This window comes from Marmota flaviventris, chromosome 3 (assembly GCF_047511675.1).
Source record: "Marmota flaviventris isolate mMarFla1 chromosome 3, mMarFla1.hap1, whole genome shotgun sequence".
Lineage (NCBI taxonomy): Eukaryota > Metazoa > Chordata > Mammalia > Rodentia > Sciuridae > Marmota > Marmota flaviventris.
Window position 1 is genome coordinate 12,207,483 of NC_092500.1, and position 23,800 is coordinate 12,231,282.

Consider the following 23,800-nt stretch of genomic DNA (forward strand, 5'->3'; position numbering starts at 1 on the left):
TCATGCATTGTGGGAAAAGAAAACATGCTTTTTGTTTGTTTGTTTTGGGTACCGGAGACTGAACCCAGGGGTGCTTTACTTCCGAGCACATCCTCAGCCTTTTAAATTCTGAGACAGTTTCGCTAAGTTGCTGAGGCTGGCCTTAAACTTGTGATCCTCCTGTCTCGGCATTCTAAGTTGCTGGGATTATAGGTGTGCACTACTATGCTCAGTGGGTAAGATGCTTCCTTACAGAAAAAGTTACTATTTAAGCTTTTTTTTTTTTTTTTTTTTTTTAAGGTACTGGGGATTGAACCAGGGCCTTGTGCATGCAAGGCAAGCACTCTACCAACTGAGCTATATCCCAAGCCTGAAAAATGTTACTATTTGAAACAAAGAGTTATCACTTTATAATTTTTTTTAAAATGTTTTTAGTTGTAGATGGACACAATACCTTTATTTTATTTTTATGTGGTGCTGAGGATCAAACCTAGTGCCTTCCACATGTGAGGTGAGTGCTCTACACTGAGCTACAACCCCAGCCCTCACTTTATAATCTTAATCTAACAAACTGAGATGTTTTCAATATGGCTTTCCTCAAAAAAAAAATCAGACTTTACTCAACTGTAAGCATCAAAATAAAATGACTAATCTTCATTCTCCTCCTATGAGTGCCCTTTTTAGTCTTGCAGTTACTACACAAAAGTAACAAAAATTACTTTGGGGTGGGGCTGGGGCTGTAGCTCAGTGATGGAGTGCTTGCCTAGCATGTGTAAGGCTTTGGATTTAATCACCAGTAATGCCAAGAAAAGAAGTTGCTAGAGCTGGGCGTGGTGGTGCACACCTGTAATCCCAGCGACTCCGGAGTCTGAGGTAGGAGGATTACAAGTTGAAGGCCAGCCTCAGCAACTTAGTGAGGCCCTAAGCAATTCAGTGAAACCCTGTCTCTAAAAATAAAAAGGCTGGGGGTGTAGCTCAGTAGTTAAGTGCCTCTGGGCTCAATCCTGGGTTAAAAAAATAAAGAGAGAAAGTAAGTTAGTTAGTTAGTTAGTTAATGGGAATTTCTGTTTGCCTTTAGAGTCAGATTTATGACCCCAAACCAACAAATACCACAGTCCTGTCTCGTAACTTCAGAGTTGCATCTTGTTTTGAACAAAGCTTGATCACATACTGTTTACCTGATATAGTTCTTAATGTAATTTCCATAAAATAACTATCCTCAAATATTGTTTCCACAAAATAACTTTCTCAATGAAAAGCATGTGTGGTGGCTCTGACTTTAATTCCAAAAGGAATTCTGAAATCATTTTGTAGAATGGAAACATTCCTAGATACCTTCCAAAGCAATTGCATTGAATGTGATCATGTTTACTTGGAAAATTGTGGGATGTTTACTGAAAATTTAGTTTCAAAATCTTATGCTAATTTAAAAAAATGGCTTATCTGTATGCTTAACATTTACTGAAGTACAATAATCTGTACATCTCCAAGTCTTTCCCAAGTGTAGAATCAAAGTCACTACCAAACATTGAGAACATTAGAGAGCCCGTACGCACGAGACTCCACAACTCATTTGGCCACAGCAGAAAACATGCAGGAAAGGCATTTTAACAACATTTTCCCAAACATGATACAAGACTCTACAATGTTAATGTTCCTATTCACAAGGCTATCTACAGCTGTAACGTAAAGTTAAAACTACTTTTATAAAATTAATCACAATTTTTGGCCAGTATACTAGATCCCAATTTACCTACTGAAGGGGATTTCCTCATACCTCTTATAAATTACTTTATTCTATTATATAGAAAATAAACTAGCATTTACTGAATAACTTACTCAGGGTGGTGGTACAATAAATAGTTAACAGCATGAATTTTAAGGCCCAGATTATAACCTCAGGAAGCTAAGAGCATAAACTGGAAATGCAGGAAATCTAAAGTCTAAGGCCCACTATCTCGTCTCAGCTACAGCATATACTGATTATTTAATATTGAATAAAACACATGAAAGTGGGTAGCTTTTCTGATATGTGATATTAAAAGTATTCCAATGGCAAAGAAAGAAAAGCAGAGACTAAAAAGAAATATTTCAAAGGTAAAAGAAAAATGTTACCTATTAAAGTACTCTGGCATTCATTTATTAATACATATTTACCAAGAGTCCATTATGTACTGGACATTGGGAACACAGCTAAGAATGAGATATAGAACATGACAACACAGACAAACACGGCATTTTAACAAAAGGCAATGTTATCATAGGGAAGATCCTGGTGCCATGGGCACGTGGATGGGCACATCAAGTCAATATGCCAAAGGAGAATTTGGAGAAGTGGAATTTAATTTAGACCTGAAAGCTGGGTAGAAATAGGCAGAAGAAGAGTAGCTAAGAATGTTCTGGGCAAACTAGGCATGGTGGCACATGTCTGCATTCCCCAGTTACTCAGGAGACGGTGGCAGAAAGACCATAGAGTCTGAGGTTAGCCTAAGCAACTCAGCAAGACCCTGTCCCCAGATAAAGCCTAAAAGGGACTGGGGATGTTACTCTGTGCCCAAGGTGCCCCTGGGTTCAATCCCCAGCACTAGAAAGAAAATGGAGACAACACAAAACACAACAAAAAACCACAGCAGGCAGAGGGAACCATGGGACACTCCAAGACGGCTGCAAGAGATCAATTAGAGAAGCAGGCAGCGACCACGAACTGAGGCTCTGGGTCACATGGACTCAGACGGAAAGGACAGGTCAGGTGTTTGCAGCAGGCAGCTCCCCAGGCGGGGCCGTACTTTAAGACTGTGGAGAATGGACTAGAGAAGAGCAAGAGCAGAGGCAGGAGGGCAGAGGCAGGGACTGCTGTCAGAAACCTGGGAAGGAGGATGGCAGCCTACAGACAAGACAGCGGCCTAGAGAAAAGCAAGTACATACATCAGAAAGACGGGAGAGTGACAGGATTTATAGAAAGTGCCTGCCTTTGAATACCAACAGAGCTGAGTTAGGATTTCGACACTAGTAATTACTAGTTATACAAATGGCTTCATTTCCCTGAGCTTTAGCTTCCCTGATGGCACCATTTAACTGGAAGGTGGAAGTTAATCAAATGGTGTTTGGCGCTGCAGTAGGTACTCAGTGATGGTATTTTTGTGGCAGGCACAATTCCAACATGGCTCTCAAGATTCGGCTCCCTGGTGTGTATGGGCAAGTCTGGTGAATATGAAGGTTACCAATCCCAAGATCATGTTTCACTATAGGCGAAGGGAATTTTGCAGATGTAATTAAGGTACTGGTGAGCTAAAGAGACTTAATCAAAAAGGAGATCATTCTGGCCGGGTACAGTGGTGCATGGCTATAATCCCAGCAACTTGGGAGGCTAAGGCAGAAGAAATGCAAGTTCAAAGCCAGTCTCGGCAACTTAGGTTTCCTGGGTTCAATCCCTGGTATCCAAAAAAAAAAAAAAAAAAAAAAGAAAAGAAATGATTCTGACTGGACCTGACCTTGTCAAGTGAATGCTTCAAAACTGTAAGATAGTTTATCAGGTTACTTTGTAGACATCAGCAAACTAAAGTTTCTGTAGAGAGGCAAATGACCCAGAATGGCTAACACAGTGTCGAATTAGAAGAAAGTTGAAGGACTGGCATCACTCCACTTTCAATATTTACTATAAAACCACCGTAATCAAGCTACAGGGTGGTATTGGTGAAAGAATAGATAAATAGACCAATAGAACACAACAAAGAGCCTAGAGACGATGCACATAAATACAGCCAACTGGTTTCACAAAGGAGCAAAGACAACACAATGGAGAAGAGACACAGGAGATATTTTTTCAACAAACAGCATTGGAACAACTGGATATACACAGGACAGAAAAATCAAAAGGGCCTGGTATGTGGCTCAGTGGTAGAGAGCTTGCCCACATGTGCAAGGTCCTGGGTTCAATCCCCAGCACTGCAGAAAACAAACAAATGTAAAACTACAATTCCTAGAAAGTAACACAGGAGAAAATCTGGGTGACCTTTGCTTGGCAAGGACTTTTCAGATGTAACACCAAAGGCATAATCCATAACAACACAAAGAACCAAGGAGCAAAACTTCATTAAATTAAAAACTTCCACTCTGAAAGACACTATCGAGACAACAAAAGTCAACACACGGGCTGAGAGAAAATACTAGCCAAAAACACATTGGATAAAAGACCACTATACACAAAGAAAAAAATTTTTTTTGGTAGTGCTGGGGATTGAACCCAGGGCCTCACTTGGGCTAGGTAAGCACTCTACCAGCCCTCACAAGGAATTCTTAAAATTCAATAATAAGAAACAAATAACACAATAAAAACTGGATCAAAGACTGTAAGAACTACCTTATCAAAAAGATATACATATGAGCCAGGTGTGGTGGCACACTCCTGTAATCCCACTGGCTTGGGAGGCTGAAACAGGAGGATCACACATTCAAAGCCAGCCTCAGTAATTTAGAGAGGCCCTAAGCAACTTAGTGAGAACCTGTCTCAAAATAAAATATAAAAGGGCTGTGCCCCTGGCTTCAATCCCTGGTACCAAGTAAATAAATAAATAAATAAATAAATACAGAAGGTAAAGTCAGATTGTGATACCATTTAAATGTGCTTTAGAATGGCCAAAATCCAGAATACCAATGCTACCAAATGCTGGTGAGGCTGTGAAGCAGCAGGAACCCTCACTCCCTCCTGGTGGGAATGCAAAAGAGGTGAGGCACTTTGAAAGACAGTTCAGTGGTTTCTTATAAAATGAAACATTTTTATCATACAATCATACTCCTTGGTATTTGCCCGAATGAGCTGAAAATTTATCTCCAAACGAAAACCTGCACATGGATATTTAAGAAGCATTATTAATTGCTAACACTTGAAAGCAACCAAGATGTTCTGCTGCCAGTGAGTGAATCCACTGTGGTACTTCACACAATGCAATGCTACTCAGCACTGAAGGAAACAGCTCTGAAGCCCTGACAAGCCACGGAGGACGCTGATGAGCATACTGGAGAGGGAGGAAGGCCGCCAGGCCACAGAGGACATGAGACCAACGTGTGGAGAAGTGTGCAGGCAGACAGCAGAAAGTCTCGTGGCTCGGGGAGGCAGATGGGGCGGGGATAGACCTCCAGGGCAGGGAAGATACTCTGTATGAAACTCCAATAGCAGATGTGCGGCATGGTACACTGGTCAAACTCAGGAAGGACAACACCACAGAGAACCCCATGTGCACTCTGGACTTCTGTGGAGGTAACCTGTTGATGTAGGTTTGGGTTCATCAGCTGCAACCCAGATTGATAATGAAGCAGGCCATGCACATGTGGGGCAGGGGATACACGGGAGAGCTCTACTTTCTTCTCAATTTTGCTGTGAATTTAAAACTTAAAAAAAAATTTTTTGCTTTACAAAAATAAAATCTTAGAAGTTTCCTGAAACAATTTCACATATAATAGAAACCATGTTAAATGAGAATTAAGGAAAAAAATCAAAGTAGTGCCCAGTGCAGAGGCACATGCCTATAATCCCAGTAACTCAAGAGGCTGAAGAAGGAGGATTCTAAGTTTGAGGTCAGCCTTAGCAACTTAGTGGGGCCCTAAGCAACTTGGTGAGACCCTGTCTCTAAATAAAATATAAAAAAGGACTGAGGATGTGGCTCAGTAGTTAAGCGCCCTGGGTTAAATTCCCAGTACCCCCCCCAAAATAAATAAATACATAAAAAGATGTAGCTCAGTGGAAGGTCCCTGGCTTCAATCCCCAGGAACAAAACAAAACAACTACAACACCCGCTCCCCACCACCCCAACCCAAACCAAAAAAGAGACAAGCAACTGTTTCCATGAACTCTACAACTGCAAGGAACTGAATCCATCTGACAACCTGAATGAACTTGGAAGAGGCCTTGAGCCTCAGATGTGGACCTGCCCAAGCTGACATCTTGATTCGGCCCTCAGAGTCCCTAAGTGAAAGAAGTGGCTGAACCTCATCTGGACTTAAATCTACAAAACTGGGAAGAAACAACATGTTATTTTAAACTGCTCAGCTTATCATAATTTGTTATGACACACAACAGAGAATTATTATGAATTCTTTTTAATTCCTTCTTTTTTTTAAAGAGAAACGGAAGAGACAGATGAGAGAGAGAGAGAGAGAGAGAGAATTTTAATATTTATTATTTTTTTTAGTTTTCGGCGGACACAACATCTTTGTTTGTATGTGGTGCTGAGGATCGAACCCGGGCCGCACGCATGCCAGGCGAGCGCGCTACCGCTTGAGCCACATCCCCAGCCCTTTTTTATTCCTTCTATAGTTGTCAAAATAGAAGTCACGGCATCCAAAAAGCCAATGTAAGCTCTTTTACAAGTAGGAACTATGGTAGAGGAGGACAGGGTGGAACAATCTCAACTATATGAGATTTATTTAAAATCTTTTTCATTTAGATAATAAACATCTTATTTCTTAGTATTCTTCTACTAAAGTTGTTTGGAGATGTTACAGAAGTGAGTTTTGGGTGTTATATCTCCTTTATTAACTTAATAGCAGCTTTATATCCCAAAATGTTTAGGTTTTAATTAAGGATCCTTCCTTTTAAACCCTCTTTACTGGGCCCACAATAATACAACAGAGTGGCATTACACACACACACACACACACACACACAGCTCGTGTAAGTTTTATATCTGGCCATTCCTCTGGGTGATTCTACCTGTCATTCATTTTACTATAAGGACAGAGGATATAAATTTATAGATTTGCTTTTCCTACATAGTTTCTGTAGATCTCAGTGTGTAGAACTCACTACCTAAGTGGCTTACTGACTACTTACTAAATGTGACTCTTGATGCAACATAATTTTCTTAAAAAATAGAACTATGGTTCTTGAACATATGCCAATGGCATCATGTGGTACTGAGACTTCAGAAAAGTCTAGCTGCACTGGACTAACTTTCTAGTGGATTGAGAACTTTCCTGCCTTTTTAAAGTGGAGCCCTCTCAAGGGATTTCCAAAGGAAACTCTGACTACATAAAATATGACCTTAGAACCTAACCACTGTGTAAGATAAAACTCTATCTGTGGATCTCAAGTTCAGACTTCAAAGTGAAGGGTTAAAAGTTTTCCAGGGCACAGACAAAAATACACAAATAGTGGATGACATATAGCTATACATACAACACATTTCTACAAGATTCCAAACGCAAGGCCATTGGAGTGGTCTAGGCTTTCTCATGCAAGAAAACAGACAAAGATGACATGTCAATCACAGCTGGAATACACAACTATGCTGTAATGAAATGTTACTATTTTGAAAACTTGGATACTTTATGGTTAGTAGCAAACTGTCAGCAACAAGCCCATTGACTACTTACTAAACGTTACTCTTGTTGTAACTGTACAACCAAAATCTCCTTATAAATGTTTGATGAGGTATATTAACAGTATCAAGATGTTTCAAAAAGCAACTTCTTAATGCTCTTTCTAAAGCAGTTTTGCTTAACTTTCTGGGATCATAGATAGAACTCTGAGAATCTGGGGAAAATCCTTCCATGAATTCTAAGACCCAGTTTTGAAAGATAAAACATTTAGGTGTGAAGAAACAACACTGCTTATGAATCTTAATAAAATTTAGCTTTCTTCTATTAATGAAGATTTAACATTTACACACCATACCATCTGATGTTCTTCTAACCCAGATGATGATCTGACTTGATGATCTGGCTGAGGGAGATGCTACTAAATGAGTAAGGTTTTTATACTAAAGCTTTTATTTTAGCCAATGTGAATGGAAATCTTTCTAAAACGAATACCGTACTTCTGCTCTCTCTCATAATACATCACTGAATATAACTTACAACACTCTTTCTGCAAGTGAAAAGAACACAGATTGGCAATTAGAAAAATGAGTCCAAACTCCTGTTCTGCATTTAGCAGTGTGCATCCTGGGACTGGTGATTTCACTTCTCTGCTCTTATTTCTGTGAAATGGGATGAAAACACTACAACATACCTAAGAGCCCCAGTACGGCCATCGTGGCTGATTTCCCGACTCCTGCTCAGCTCTTCCCTACTTCCTGGGCACGCCTCGAAGCAGCTCTTCCTGCCTGCTGCGCCAACTCCTATGATCACTCTATGCCCACTCATGTCTCCGCATCTACACAGATGTTTTCCATCTGCTGACTGAAGTGCCTGTTTCTTTTCCCACCTGATAATTTCTACTTGGCCTTAACATTTGGTTCCAATGATGCCTGTCCCAGGGAACCTGTCATGCAGGCTCCTTGTCCTCCTCAGCCCTCTGCTCATGCCTCTGCTGCAGTTCAACATACCGAATATTTTCTGATCTCTCTTGTTTGACAACAGATACCGTGTCTTATTTCTTTTTGTACTATTAGCATCTGGAAAGTGCCTAACACTATCTAAGTGCAGAAAAAATCTGTACTGGATGAATACAAAGCCTCAGAACTGCATGGGGAGAGGTCAGAGTGTATGGGCATTGCCATCACCTCAACCTGATTTTTTTCCACACCCTTGTAAGTGAAGTACACTGGTTACTAATTCCCCAATTCAAAAAGGAATAGAGTCAGAGGGATCACAGTCTCCCACAGAGACCATGAAGCTCTCCAATGAGCTCTGATGCATTGTGGGACTATCATTTTATAATATCTGCTTTTGCTTTTTAGAGTCCTTGTTTTCTTTGTGCTCTTACTTGTTTTCCTAAATAAGTGAGATCTTGCAGAGTTTGGGGTATTACCCTGAAAGAGCTATTAAATGCATAAAAACTGTCTCCTAGCTTAGTCAACCAATATGTGGAATGAGTGGCTAAAAAAGAAGTTTTAAAGACAATTTTGCACATACTTTAAGTTTTCGCAGAACTTGAGAAGCAAGCAACAGCAATTGTAACAGCAGCTAATATTTACTGAGTCATGCCCTATGCTAAGCGTTACATGTACCACTATTTAACATAAAAAAACCCATTTTACTAATGAGCAGAGAATTGAGGGAGCAATCTCAGGGGAACACAGCTGCCAAGTAGCAGACAGATAAGAATTCAAGTCTGCTGAATCCCAGTCCAAGCTTTGTACCACATTATTACACTCTGCTTCTCAAATTAAAAAAAAAAAAAAAAAAAAAAAAAAAATCCTTCACACTTCTCTTCAAGGCAAATCTCAGACACCAAGATACTCAATGAGTTCTCCATGAACTGGAATTTGCTTTCAGCTGGGCGCTGTGGCGCATCCCTGTATTCCCAAATACTCAACAAGCCAAGGCAGGAGGATCCCAAGTTCAAGGCCAGCCTCGGCAACTTAGTGAGACCCTGTCTCAAAATAAAATAAAAAGGGCTGGGGTATAGCTCAGTGGTAAAGTATTCCCGGGTACAATCCTAATACCGCAAGCGCACAGCCAGGGTCTGGACCACGCGGTCTGGCTCCACAGTCTGCCCTCAAACACTCAGCTCTGCAGCTGTCCTGAGTCTATGTTATCTCCTGCCACACCAGCTCTGCTCCTCAGCTTCTCGTCAGTCCTCGTTATCAGCACTTCTAGGGTGGCTCTTCAGCCTCTGCTCACTGCAGGCTGGGGGAACGCTATCCCTGAGCGCCTCCTCTCTCTCTGGTTGGACTCTGTTCCTAACTTTTAAGATTTTTTTTTTTTTTTTTAATATGAAACAAACCTAGGAAAAGGATACTCTTTAAAAGCATCACAGGAAAATTTTATGCTCAAGTTAGGCTCAAAAAAACATGATATATGTACCATAAATTTTTTTGACTAAATAAATATTAGATTCAGAGTTAGACTATTTCTGACATTTTAGACAGTCACTATCAAATATTAATTCATGTTAAGGTTCTTGCTTAGAACTAAAATTCTTAGCACTTGCTACCACCCAGGGGCATTACAGCAGGGCAAGTCTCTAACCCTGAGAAGCTTACTGTTTTCCAAAGCACCAGGTTCAAAGTGTTAAGGGCTGCCCCCCATACTCATTTGTTTCCAGCTTCCCTGATACAAGCCTGATCTCTTCCACTCTCCTCAGTCTTTTCTGAATCTGTCTCTTCAACTTTCCCTCAGGGTTTCCCTGCAGACCTTCTGGACTATTGCAACTCCTGAGTGCTGTCACAGTCTAACCCATCTTGTACAGTTCTATCATTTCATTTTTAAATTATCATTTGGATCACATCTAAAGCTTGCTCATAAACCACAACTCGCCAAGTTCCTCATTTTGGTATGAAAGCTTCTCCACAGTTTGCTCCCACCCTGGCCTTTTCAACACCATGTTTCTGTCCATATATTCATGCGCCTGACATAAACTTACCAAATGCTTATGAAGGACACAGAGGAGTTAAAGTGACATTGACTAAAACAGTGCTTATCATTAAGGAGCTTATGGTGTCTAACAGGGCAGAGGGAATACTTACAAAGATAACTCTAATATAAGGAAGAAAATAAGTGCAACAAGAAAGGAAGTTGTTCTAGGAAGTTCACAAGTGAATTCTGACATGGGTTTGGGATGTCTTAGAAGAGGTGGCATGTGCTAAGGTCTTGAAGGGAAGGCAGAGCTTGGATGTGTGAGAAGGGGAAGGTCACTGCAAAAATGAGGAAAAGAAGAGAAATGAGAATGTATGAGAAAAAGTTTGATTTCCACACACGGTATATAAAATAAACCAATAAGAGGGAAAGCAGCTGAAAAAGTAGGTTTAGGGCTAAATCCAGACAATGATGAATGCTTGCCAAGGTCTGGACCTGGATGTTTATTTATCCAACAAGTGCTTACTGACTACTACAAAGGGCCAGAGGCTGGACAGGCACAGGCAGAGCGGAGAGCAGGAGAGCAGGACAGCCACGGGGCTGGAGCTCTCGCAGCTCACAGCCTCCCACGCAGTAGTAAGGGTCCCACAGAGGACTCGTCATCGCAGGGGTACCTAAGAGCACTCTGGAACCAATGTGTAAGATGAACTGCATAAGGGAAGCAGCGGGAAGGAAGCCATCTGTCACACAAGTACAGGGAGGGATGAGGCCCAAGATAGTGGCAATGAATAAAGGCTTAAAAGTCATCGAGGAAGACTAGAGAACAAAAGCCAACCATAAGGGCTAGGATGTGGCTCAAGCGGTAGGCGCGCTTGCCTGGCATGCATGCGGCCTGGGTTCGATCCTCAGCACCACATACAAACAAAGATGTTGTGTCCGCCGATAACTAAAAAATAAATATTAAAAAAAAAAAAAAAAAAAAGCCAACCATAAAGTTAGAAGACGAATGAGTGGCAGCTGGCTGTGGGGGCGGGGACTGGCCAGGAAGGGAGTGGGAGGGAGCTCTCTGGCTCAATGGTAAGGTCTATATCCTGACAGAAGTCTGGTCACACAGGTTGTGCATTTATCAAAACTCAACAAACATCCACCTAACCTCTCTCATTTTATGTGAATTTCATAGAACAAACAAAGCCCTGAAAACACTGACGTCAAGCTGAAGTGCTTAGGGGTAAAGTGTACGCTACCCACAACTTACTTTGAAATACATTAAAAAAGGTAAGATAGACTGGTGGATGGAGCTATGATAAAGCAGAAAGCAAAATATGAACTGGAGGCCCTCAAAGGAGGTATATGGTGTTCATCATACAATCTTTCAATTCTTACTGTTTGAAAAATATTTCATAATAAAATATTGAGAAAAATCTAAGTACACAGATTGAAGTTTGGGTTGTTTGGCAGGATACAGGGCATATAGAAGGAAATGGAGGACACAGGGGTTTGGGGCCTGGTTGACAAACTCAATTAGCAATACAGGGGTTTGAGGTACCCAAGGCATCCACACGGAGATATCTACCAGGCGGATGGAAACACAGGCCTGGGGGTCAGGTATTTTTCTAGGCTGGTTCCTAAACACCTCTCTGCTTCTGGTGGTGTTCCCTCCCACCCACACCCTTTCTTTTCTTCTAGCTTTCTCTGACGACCCTGCACCTCCACATTCAGCACTGTGAGATTAGCTTATGGCACTGTCATATATCACTAGAATGGAAAGTCTTAGGGACAACAGAATCATACAGAATATACACTCTGTACTTCATGAAGCAACTTTCAGACAGACAGATGGATAAAACCTGCCTTAGCATTTAAATATACAGATTTTTAGGCTTACATTGAATCTTGGCTCAGAGGTTAGTTTTGTTCTCCCCACTCTGAAGTGTGTACACATTCTCTCTCTCCTTTATCTTAAAAGGCATCTTGTAAGTGGGGAAATAACTTGTACCTCATAGATAGAAATGAAATTTCCATTCTCAAATTCTTAATATATTTATTTTCAGAATAAGACTTCTTTGCTTTGTTTTATCAGTTTGTAAATTTCTATATATTACTCCATAACAGTAACAAAAAGCTCATTTTTAAAAGAAAACCTTTAGCAACATAGCCATCAGACCCTAAAATCCAATTGTTGTAACTTAACTGGTCACTGTTCTACTAATTTTGAAAGGACATTTAAAAAAAAAAAAAAGTTGGGGCTGGGGATGTGGCTCAAGTGGTAACGCGCTCGCCTGGCATGCGCGGGGTGCTGGGTTCGATCCTCAGCACCACATAAGATAAAATAAAGATGTTGTGTCCGCTGAAAACTGAAAAATAAATATTAAAAAAAAATCTCTCTCTTAAAAAAAAAAAAGTTTTAAAATGAACTCAGAGGACACCTCTCTGTGTCCCAACTGCCAGACAGTTGCTGCTAAGGGAAAGGAAAGAGGCTGGCTCAGCTCTTCCCATGAACTCGGAGGAGTGGCTAGGAGAAGCCATAGCGTTCTAAGCCCAGACTGGCACGACGGGAGGACAACTCTGCTAAGGAGAACCATTAGTAATTCAAATTGGGATCGGTTCTTCTTTGTGTACCAGATAGACTTGGCCACTGGTATCATTCCACGATGCCCTGACCCTCTGCACTTGCCTAGGTGCACCTCGGCTGCAGAACTCCAAGTCCACTTCCTATGTGAAGAACTTGTCTCATCCCCTACCCACTGTCCCCCCTTCAAAAAACATGTTACCTTTTCCCCCCTTTCTCTTTCTCTGTCCTTCTCTTCTTTCTTCTTTTTTTTCTCACTGTGCCCATCTGTGTGGAAGCTGGGAGGTGGTGGGGCAGGGGCAGCGGCTCCAGCGTGTGGGACGCTGGGGGGAGGAGGGCCGGGTGTCATTGTGACCTCTCCCACTGCTGCAGCAGACAGTCCCGAACTTCTCTTTGACTTTGAGTGCCTCCTCTCTTTGTGCTTCTCCTTGTCCTTCTTCTTTTTGCTCTTCTTTGACTTCTTTTTCTTCTTGATTTCCCGGTAAGAATCATCTATCACTAACTCGCCAGCTTCTAGCTCCCCGCCAGAGGATGAGTCTGATTCCACCAGAATAGGTTCAAGCCCTGAAAGATCAAGGTTAGCACTGTGGGGTTCGGGGGCCTGGGAGGCATCAGGCCCGCAGACTTCAGGGCCAGGAGACGAATGTGGGTCTGAGGATGACTTGTGCTTCTTCCGGGCCGTTTTCAGAAAGCTCTGTAACTCGTGTCCTAGGAGTAAAGCACCTTGCTCATCCCGAGCTGACTTCTTGGAGGATTTTTTCAGAGTCGCTTGTTGAGAGGGGTACTGAAAAGACTCCTCATCAACTGAGCTGCTTCCCTTCTCCTTTGGTGAGAGAATAAGTTTCATCTTCAAGCCATCAGGCTCACGGAGGGTCAGTGTCTCTGTGTTTACATAGAGGGGCTTCATTTTTTTGGATTTGTGGGAGTTGCCATCCTCCAGGGAGAGCTCCCCGCCACTTCCGCTGCCTTTCTTCCGGTGGTGTTCTTTTTTGCTTTCTGAATGGCTTGAGGAGCTGGAGGACTTCTCCCCAGCCTTTTTGGAGGGCTTGGAGCCTGTCGCCAGTGGGGAAGTGATGGCTTTCAACAGGTCCATAGCTGTATCGGCAGGTTGTGGGCTGGACTTCTTCTTTTTCTTTTGTGACGATTCCAGAGACGAAATGTCTGGAAATAATTAAGAGAAGTACTGTCAATAGGACAGGCAGCAACGTCCATCAAGTTTCCTCTCTCACCAAAACACCCGACTAGTATGAGGAAGAGGCTAACAGGAGTGATTTGAAGGGACACCCTTTGATTCCTAATGTTCAGCGATGACGCCCATGTGCCTCCTGGTTTGGTAGTCTGTCTTCAACCCTTGAGACCATCCTTGTCACTAAAGTTGTTTCCCTTCACTGAGTCTTCCACAAGCAACCAGAGAGCAAACCCAGAAGAACCGACTATAGCTGTGGATTAGGGGTAGTTACGATTTACATTAGATCGCAGGTAAAGTATCATTTGATTCTGTGCTCAGGAGAAACTCATTAAGGTAAAACATTAGTCCCATCAGCTATGTGCATAGCATAGCCAAGAAAACTAACTGGTTTTGTGAATGGATACATACTGGTTGAGAAAAGACCCACAGTTGCAGGCCAGAGGGCCCAAGGACCACATGTGGCAAAAGGGAGGCTAGATAACATGGTGCAAGATAAGTGGATGACAGGGGAGAAGGAACCTGGTACCTGGTATATCACAAATGAAGACTGTTCTTCTATGCTGAATCCTCCAAAATACCAGCCCTCCACCTCTCTCCTCCTTCACACTGGTTTATCGGCACTCAGAACAAGAACCACTGTCCTGTTAAATAGGCCACTGAGTCAGCAACATCTGGACCTTTTCCCCTACCCCGACTCCAAGAACCAGTGATGTGCTTGTCCCGCCTGTCGCCCTGCCCATCCGTACCTGCATAGTAGTAGTCATCAGAGGAGTGTTTCCGCTTCTTCTTGTGTGTGTCCGTCCCCAAGAAGTAAAGCTCACTATCCTGCAATTAGAAGGAAGAATTGGCCAATAATAAGAGATGAGGAAGGCAGTTTGGAACAACACTCGTTCTTTGACGGTTTTTGACTTTGGAAAACAAAGTAAAGCATGGAAAATAATTACATGTCAACAATGTTTATTTTTCTTTCCTAAAGTTTTAAGAACACACTTTCATTTTCAAATATTAGGAAAATAAGTGTAAAAACTTTTCTAACTTAAATGTTTAGAACTTACCTTAAACTTCTTCTTGGAAGAATTCCTGACCTGAGCAGCAATTTCTTCCTCTTCCCTTAAGAAATCTTTGTAAGAACGTTTCTTTTCTCGTTGGCTTCGGCCAGCTGCAAGTCCTATGTCCTCAAAGCTGTGGTCACCATCAAAGCAATCTGAGCAAAGGTTAATTTGGAAAAGGAAGTGAGAATGACAAGTAAGTAGCAACCAAATGTAACAGTGCCTCCATTTCTAAATTACAATTATGTTTCAATAAGTTCACTAGAATATAGGGCTAAACCCAGAGGGAAAAGAATATTTCTTGATGACCTGGCTGCAAACACAAGAATCAAACCTGAAGAAACAATGTTTCCATGCTATGCAAGACTCAAAGTGCATCCTCAGACATAGTTTCTTAGTTGTGATTTGACAGGTAGACAGACTTGCAGAGGTAAGGCTGAAAGTAATGATTCCTGTGCTGCGCTGCTCTGTGGGCGTCCAATGTGTGATTCCTATCCCCAGACTCCTGCACTGGAGCTGGCAGGACCAAGAGTGCTGCAGGGGATCACCCCAACAAACCAAGGCTCATATTTCAGACTCTCATGTTGGAACCCCTGTCCTGGTTTTCATTTCCATGGACCCAGTCTGGGGAGGGCGTGGAGGCTGAGGTCATAACAGTGCTCTGGACCATCACTTGGGAGTCTAGGCTGTGATGTCCAGTGCTGGTTTCTACATCCTTGGGCCGCGAGCACTGAAGAGGATACCCCCTTTGGAACGCTTCTCAGGTAAAGGGGTCATACCTTCTTTCTTCATGGAGTCATCATAAGCCATGGCGGTCCTGCAGGGCCTTTGAGAATGTGTCACTGTGTCCAGGCTCCTTCCCGTCTACAGGACCAGGTCTGAGAAATAAAGAAGGAAAACCCTCCTGTAATGCGAAATCTGTGGAGAGGCAACCTTCCAGGTGGAATGCGTAGCGATCCAAGGGCCGACTGGAAGGGCAGCAAGAAATAAAGGAGTGTCTTGTCACCTCCTCATTCTGGTTGTAATTATACTGGGGTTGAAATTGTAGGAGGCGTGTTAAGCTTAATTAGATTTGAGTCATAGTTGTCATTTGGAGAAGTATATAAAATACTTCCTGGATAAAAATTAATTCCAAAATTAATGAGAATTTCTGAAATGCCAACAGGACCAACAACATAGAGACAGGGCAGAAACTGACATGAAGTCAGAGGGGTAGGTTCAATCATGGTTACAAGATACACAGGTAAAGCAAGATGCAGAGGAAGACAGATTACACCAAATGCTTGAAGACCACAAAACCCTACCAAGTGAAAATCCTACCAAGTGGATTGGAGAACCAGTAAAATTTATTGCAACTTAAACAGAAATAGTAACAGTATACAGATATTAAAGACTTTTAAATTTTTTGGTTTGTAGAAATATAAAAGTAGCTACACTTCTCATAGTAGTGAGTCATGTGAGTTTTCACCACTAACAAGCCTTTCTTAAAGGCTAGGTGAAAAATATGGAGAACTTTCATTTGTCTACAGGTGATGAAATCTGTATGATTTTAAGATTTTTATTGATTAGAAGAATTAATATAATTTAAATGTTCTATATATCATATTGAATTTTTAGAACTTCTTTTGGCATTCAAGTTTAGATGTGCATTTGACTTTGAAGATGACAAGGTGGTACACGGCACTGGATGGTCAAGTCCTTCAAGGACTTTAGGACAAGCAGTGTCAAGTCTTTCAGGAAAAGTCTTTGCATGATAAATAGAATAAAGTGTTAAATAGTTTGAAAACGTTCTCATACAGTTAGTCAAATGCTTAAAAGTTGACCTGATCAGTCATTTATTTCTATTTTATTTTATTTTCATCATTATAAATGGGATTTAGAAATAGTGAAGTATCCTTCAATGACACAGTAGTAATTCCTTCAGGTAAGTACAAATAATAAGTATGAAAAGATGAATTGGATTAACAAGGGAAACTTTCATAAATTAACATAAAAAAGACTTATTTGTACACTTAGATAAAATGCAACACAAAGGTAAGCCTAAATTGAAAACAGAAGAAAAATGATATTGCCAAGAATGATTTACAAGATCAAGAAAAGAAGAACAAAAAGTACTTCTCCACTCCCTGGGAAGTGAACTGAAGATCGAACTTGCGGGTAAGAGACACAGGAGTGAAGTAAAGAAACCAATTGGTCAAAGGCAAACTGGGAAACTGCTTGCTCAAAAGGCTTTTTCAGGGGATTGAAGGGGATATAAGGTTAGGCCTCATGGATAGATAACAGCCAGTTTTCATGTTCCTGCATTTAAATACTAATTTTTCTTGAATGGAATCACTATCCTCTCCTTCCCACCCATATGGTGCTGACTCCAAAATGGGTGAAGGTGGGTCACAGGGATTATATCTACTGGAATGGAACATCATCTCACTGGCATTACAACATAGAGTTTATCAGAAAAATATACAGGCCACTTTGGTTTTCAGAGGCTGATGATACCAAAGAATCAAAACAGCTTGAGACCTCCAGTTAAATGCTTTTCATGTCTAATGGGTTTGGCAAAGAATGTTTGAGAAATAATGGCAAAACCAAAAAACACTTCTTCAATCTCATAAATACAGACATCAATCTGTGGTCAAAACAACATGCACTTTTAAACATAAGCAAAGGCAGGTTCTGAGACTTACAAGCAGGCCTGCCCTTGGCAAAAATCAAAACTCAGAACAGAGTTAAGCAATGTGGTCGGAACAGGAGCAAGTGTCTCTGCAGACAGTATAAGAAAGACTTCATAGGTATGAAAAAGCCCTCCTGTCTCACACCTGACTGCTCTGAAAAACTAGAGCACTATAGAAAAAAAAAAAAAAAAAAAAGGTGCAAAAAGGAACAGAAATTAGCAACTGTCCCTCAGAGGCAGGCCAACACAGAAAACATGCTGGTGTGGACATTGTGTGTGAGAATTAGGCCTGATATCGTTTATTTTTTCTTTTTTTTGGTACTGGGAATTGAACCCAGGGTCTTAATACCTGAGAGGCAAGTGTTCTGCTACTGAGCTATACCTCCAGTCCTAAATCTTCTTAAAGATATCAAAGAGCACTTCATAATTATGGGATTAAATATCTGTAGAAAAAAATGAATGGGACCTGAACACAAATCCAATTCACTAATGGGCTGGGGCAGCCAAGAGCTTGAGAAACAGCATGGACTACAGTACTCCCAGATTAGGAAGGCCAATTGGCCCAGAATTTCTAGGCTCTTTAAATCAGGGCATTATTGCAGCTCAGGGGTTAGTTGTGGTTGCTGAGTCATAAAAGAAAGATGATACCAGATAAATAAGTCTCAAGCAACAGGATGAAAGAGGCAGAATTCAGGCAACATTCATACAAGGTTGGATGAACCCCTGATGTTTCTTCCAGGTCTTAAATATTATCCAAGACAAATTCAGAGTTCAGGGGTAGGGAGAAGATTGTGAAGATTAATGAAAAAAAAATTAGGTTTGCTTTTCACGTTAGAAAACATAATTACATTAAACGTTGGCAAATGTAAAATAGGTGCTAAAACACATTCTCCTGAATTCCATGATTTGGGAGTTTAAAATTTAACATTTTCAATTTCAAGAGGCAGGAACAGTTCTACAATCATGTTTGTCTCAGTGTGCTAAGAAATGACAACATAAGTAAAAGTTTAGTATTTAATATTGTTTATGGAAGTAAGAAGCATGCCATTGTTAAAAAAGCGCACGCAGGAAACGTGCAAATTGTTAACTGGCTCTTCTGGGACTTTTCTTCAGTGTGGAAAAGGGAAGGTGGAGCGGCTTTTCCACTTGGAGATAAAAATTCAGCTTGCGTTCAGGCATAGGCTTTCTGGATGACCCAAGTATTTTTGAAAAAAATTAAAAGTCATCAGATGCTGTATTTGTTATTTCGAAAATTCAAGCTGTAAATACTGAAAAAGTTTCAGAAGGTGATTTTTTGGAAATAATCTGAGCCCCAAGCTTCATCCCGGGTTATAAATAAGAACTGAAAAAAGGAAACCAATTAAGCCTTGTGAACTGGGCAGTAAGTGAAACCCTAAGATCCAGGTCTAGTCCAGGATGAGCGCTTTGTCCAAGATTGTTCTCCTTTTTCTCTTCTTCCAACACTCCTTTCAGGAACTCACTGCAGGTAAAGGAAGACAGATGCACATCCAGCTGTTGCCAGTTTAGAAACTTTTGTTGTTGCCTTTGGTTCTAGGATAGAAGCAGCAGATGTCTTCTCATTTTCACGGTTTTCTCCAATCTCTGGAACGCAGTGGCTCGAATTCTTGCCACTCCCTTGTCCAAGAACCTACCTATGCAGCACTCACAGCCCCTGCCAGCTCTGGAAGCTGCAGATCCCACAGCCCGGGGTGGGGATAGACTCCTCTCATTGCAGCACAATTTAGCAGAACCACGACCACCGCACAGATCACCGCACAGATCGGCTGACAAGACACATTTCCATGAGACCAGCAATACAAATTTTGACAAGCCTTGTGCGATCAACAGGCTTTACTTTGGGTTGAGTGTTTTTATTTACTCTGCCAAAGAACCTGCCACAGACTTAGCCGGCAGAGAAGGGAGACAGACGTTTCTTCTCTTTTGCATGATTTAAAATAAAGCGAAGCTACAAGTAATAATTGCAGAGGGATAAAGGGCCTGTATGGAGAAGATTCCCGCTACGAAGGCACAAACTGGATCGCACGCAAAGAATGCACACAGTACCAGGTTGTTTATGCAGACGGACCCCCAGGACCACCATTTTTGGGGTCCCCACCGCAATCCAATGGGATTCTCCCGGCAGCCGTGCAGCAACAGCTAGTTCAACAAAGCTCTGGGAAGAGGAGAAGAGGAGCTCCGCGCAGCCTCTCCCGCCGGCCCAGGACCCGGCCCTCCCGCCGCCCCGGTCCCGGCCCCTCTCCCGCGAGCGCCGGGACCCCGCGCCCTGCAACCCGTCCGCCCGGCCCGGTTCCCGCGCGCCTGGCGCCCCCGAGGGCGGAGCCGCAGGCAGGGGGAGGGGCGGCCGCGGCCCGCAGGCCCCTGGGGCGGCCGCACGCCCCCTCCCGGCCCCGCAGCTTTCCCGCCTTCCTCGTTTGAACAGCTCGCGGCCGCCTTCCTCCTTCGGCCCGCTCCAGCCCCTTCCCGGGGGCGGCTGCGGCCGCTACTCCAGTCCCCGGCTCGGCGCCAGGGCTAGGCCGCGGCGGGCCTGGGGCGCCCCCGCGGCGGTGTCGCGGGCCCAGGGCGGCGGGTGGCGTCGGACCGGGACCGATGCCACCTCGGGGTGGGGGCCCAGCCCGGCCTCGTGGGGGCTCCGCTCGCCGCTACCTTCACTCGGCTCCCCCGGATCCCGCCTCAGCGCCGCCGACCGCCGCCATCTTGGAGAAGGAGAGACGAGCGCGAGCAGCCAGGGAGCCTCAGTCGAGCTCAGAGCGCAGACTCCGACTCGAGAGGGGGGGAAAGAGCGCCGAGTGCATGAAATGAATCTGCGCTTGCAGAGTTCAAGTGTTTGTTTATTGAGAACTTGCTCTGTGCCAGATTTGGACTAGAAGCTTTCTGAACAGTATATTGTTAAAAACTCACTGCATCCCCGTGAGGTCGGTTTTGTTGCATTTTGCAGAAGACAAGTAGATTCAGAGAGGTTAAGTGACTTGCCCCATGATGCAATTTGGAATGGGAGTCAGGATACAACTTCAAGTCTTCTGACTCTTAATGCAATGCTTTTCGCAAGACTATAGTATTTCTTTCAAGATATTTTTATTCAATAATCCCCCTACTTGCAAAACCCAGAGCCATGCAGATTAACAGCAGTGCCACTTACTTGTAATTTAGCATCTATATTTGGATATTAGGCTGGGGAGGTGAGGTGGAAAAACATATCTTCCAAATGACACACTGTAAAATAATTTGCATGCGTATTCATCTACATTTCTCTGCCATAAATTATTTTCACTTAAAAGTTTAGAAATGGTCTTCAGAGAGATGAGATGTCATGAGAGAACTTGAATTTTTTTTTTTGAAAACCGCAAATAAAAAGTTTAATTTCAGAAATTGAATCCATCATTTATAAATACACTAAAGCACAGTCCACTTGAATTGAGAGCGAGCTTAGGTACAGTATTCAACAGAAGGACAGCTTCCTAGGGGGCCATGGCAGAGGAGCGGGTCACCTCACCCACAGCACCCAATGGTCTGAAGTAGAACAGGAACCTTTTTCAGATGTTAAAGCAAACACTTTGAAGACATATTGTTAAAAGTATATGACAGGGGCTGGGGATGTGGCTCAAGCGGTAGAGCGCTTGCCTGGCATGCGTGCGGCCCGGGTTTGATCCTCAGCACCACATACAAAACAAAGATGTTGTATCCGCCAATAACTAAAAAATAAATATTAAAAAAAAAAGTATATGACAACTTATAATTTCACACTGATGTCCTGGGATTCTAAAATATCCCAGTGATGGCTGAATCTTCCCTATTATAACTGGCTGAATCTTCCCTATTATAAGAAAAATCTAAACGCCTAAGGCTAGCCTCATCCCTGTAGCCTGCCAGACGACCCTGTCACCACTGCCTCCAGGGCCTGGCTGTGGTCCCAGCACCTGGGTCAGCGCACAGAGAGCTCCACTGCTCAGGGATGCTCCATCAACGGGCCCCCTGTTGCACTGTCCATGCTGAATCCCCAGCATGGACACACATGGGACTCCGATCTCAAGGAGTCAGGACAGTCGGGGACCTCTGAGTGAATGAACGCACCGTGCAACCCTGAATGCAAAGACCTGAAACGGAACGCGTCCGTGACCACATCACTGCAACTGCACACTCCGTGAATCACCCAAGCACAGTTTTGTTTTCAAACTCTTTGTCTCTGTGGTAAACAGTTAGCTTCCAGAATATTCTCTCCACTCCTCGACACATTTTAGAACCTGCAGTTAAAACTGCTCAGTCAGGATGGCTTAAGCTCCACCTCCTATCTACAGGTTTCATTTCACAGCCGCAAAAGCTGTTTTGTTGCAATTAAAGCAATATTTAACTAAAATACAGTACCCGATTCATGGTTTTTACACAATTGAATAAAAAGCCTACAGGATAAAACTGTTTACATCTTGTCTCCATTCTAGGAAAACACATTTCTGACCCCTAACTTTTAAAAAACGTTACAGTCATGAATTAAAACCTGATCACCCCACTTCACAACCGACGAGACAGGCTGCTTCCAGTGGACTCCCAACATACTGCGACCTGGCCCAACAGGAGTAAGGCACGTGTGACCCAGTGGGCAGTGAGGGTCAGGTACTCACGGCTCTGGGTGCCTGTCCAGATTCCCGATGTGAAGTGGACCACGCCACTCTCGGCCTCCCTCAGCTGGGACAGGACCGTCTGCTTCACGCTGTCCTACATGCCCGGGATGGCCCTGCTGCAGCAGTGGGAGGGCGGGGGCATGGAGTACTGGGGCCTCAGGTACCCCAGCAGCCTGTTGAAGCCAGCGCTGTCCACGAGGGAGTAGGGCTGGAGGTCCAGTGCGATCATCTCTGCTCTCAGGCTGGTGATTTTTTTGGCAACCGGGTGAGAGTCATAGAACTTCTCACTGGGGTCATCGAAGGAGGACGTGCCTGACAACTCTGTGCTCAGTGGTCCCCGGACGTCTGCAGAGCGGGACAGGGTGGACTCCGGGTGGACATCGGCCTTGAGTGCCTGGCCGTGGAACCTCTGCAGGTGCCTCAGGAGGCAGCTGGTGCCCAGGTTGGTGGGCTTCTTGCCCCTTGCTGATGGTCCGGCCACAGTGCAGACACACCACCTTGGTGGAGTCCGCAGAGCAGACGGAGAAGTGGTTCCACAGCTTGGAGGTCTTCTTGCTGCTGACAGGAAACACAGCCTGGTGGTTCCTCCTGACCACGGCTGGCAGGCCAGGCGTCTTGGAGGAGCAGCTTTCTGCAGAAGCCAAAGTGGCATATGGAGAGTTCGCCAGACTGGCACCCAGAAAGCCCTTCTGGGTCCTGACCACCTCAGGGTGGTGTCTGTACAGATGCCACATCAAACAGCTGGTGCCCACATCCCCCTTCTTCCCCCGACTGATGACACAGCCACAGTAGCGACACATGGCCTTCAGACTGTCCGTGGGGGCCAGGGAGAAGTGGTGCCAGGCCTCCGACTTCAGCCTCTTCATGACCTTCTTGTTTTGCTGGAAGACAGCACCAGGCTGGCACCTCCTGGGCCCCATGCGCTGGCCTGCTGCTTCTCAGGAGAGGCGCCCATAGAAGCATCGCCCACGTCCTCCAAGGACTACAGCCCGGACACGTCCCAGCCTAGTGGGTCCCCAGGCAAGTCCTCAGCCAGTCTGTCTGGGGACGAGGAGGCCCAGGGACACTCTTGGACCAGCTTTCCTGGAGAGGACCACATAAAGTCCGGAGGCAGCAGGGTGGCGGCGTGGGGTACACGGGCGGGGTGCCCGAGCCGCCCCCGTTTTCCTGGAGGACGATGGAGCGGTGTGCTCTCTGCATGTGCCGGATGAGGCAGCTGGTGCCCAGGTCCTTCCCGTTCTTGCCCCTGCTGAACTCGTTCATGCAGTGCACGCAGACGGCCCTGTCCAGCGGGGACAGGTAGAAATGCTTCCAGGCGGCCGACCTCCTCCTGGACCCCGACGTGCTCCTGGGAAGGCGAAGGCATCTCTCCGCCACGCCCTCTGCAGTCTCGGGTAGTGGAGTGGGGCCAGGTGGGGAGCTGACCCCGCCAGGGCCTCCTCTCTGCTGTACTTCTCAGTGACCGGCACA

The 23,800-nt window shown here is 44.0% G+C and overlaps 1 protein-coding gene across 5 annotated transcripts in view; it reads right to left on the reverse strand.

Moving 5' to 3' along the window:
• The window catches only part of Hmgxb4 (HMG-box containing 4), a 32,505-nt gene extending 12,074 nt beyond the window's left edge, over nt 1–20,431 (reverse strand). For 3 of the 5 annotated variants that reach the window (XM_071609555.1, XM_071609554.1, XM_027940116.2), the window contains exons 1-5: nt 20,361–20,431; nt 15,805–15,903; nt 15,032–15,180; nt 14,723–14,801; nt 12,990–13,948 (exon numbers count right to left, since the gene is read on the reverse strand). In XM_071609555.1, coding sequence (XP_071465656.1) covers nt 12,990–13,948; nt 14,723–14,801; nt 15,032–15,180; nt 15,805–15,835 — 1,218 coding nt within the window. In that variant the 5' untranslated portion in view covers nt 15,836–15,903; nt 20,361–20,431. Of the gene's footprint in view, nt 1–12,989; nt 13,949–14,502; nt 14,618–14,722; nt 14,804–15,031; nt 15,181–15,804; nt 15,904–20,360 lie in introns of those variants that run through there. The other 2 variants (XM_027940308.2, XM_071609556.1) reach the window with 2 other exon arrangements.
• Nucleotides 20,432–23,800: the final 3,369 nt, after the last annotated feature.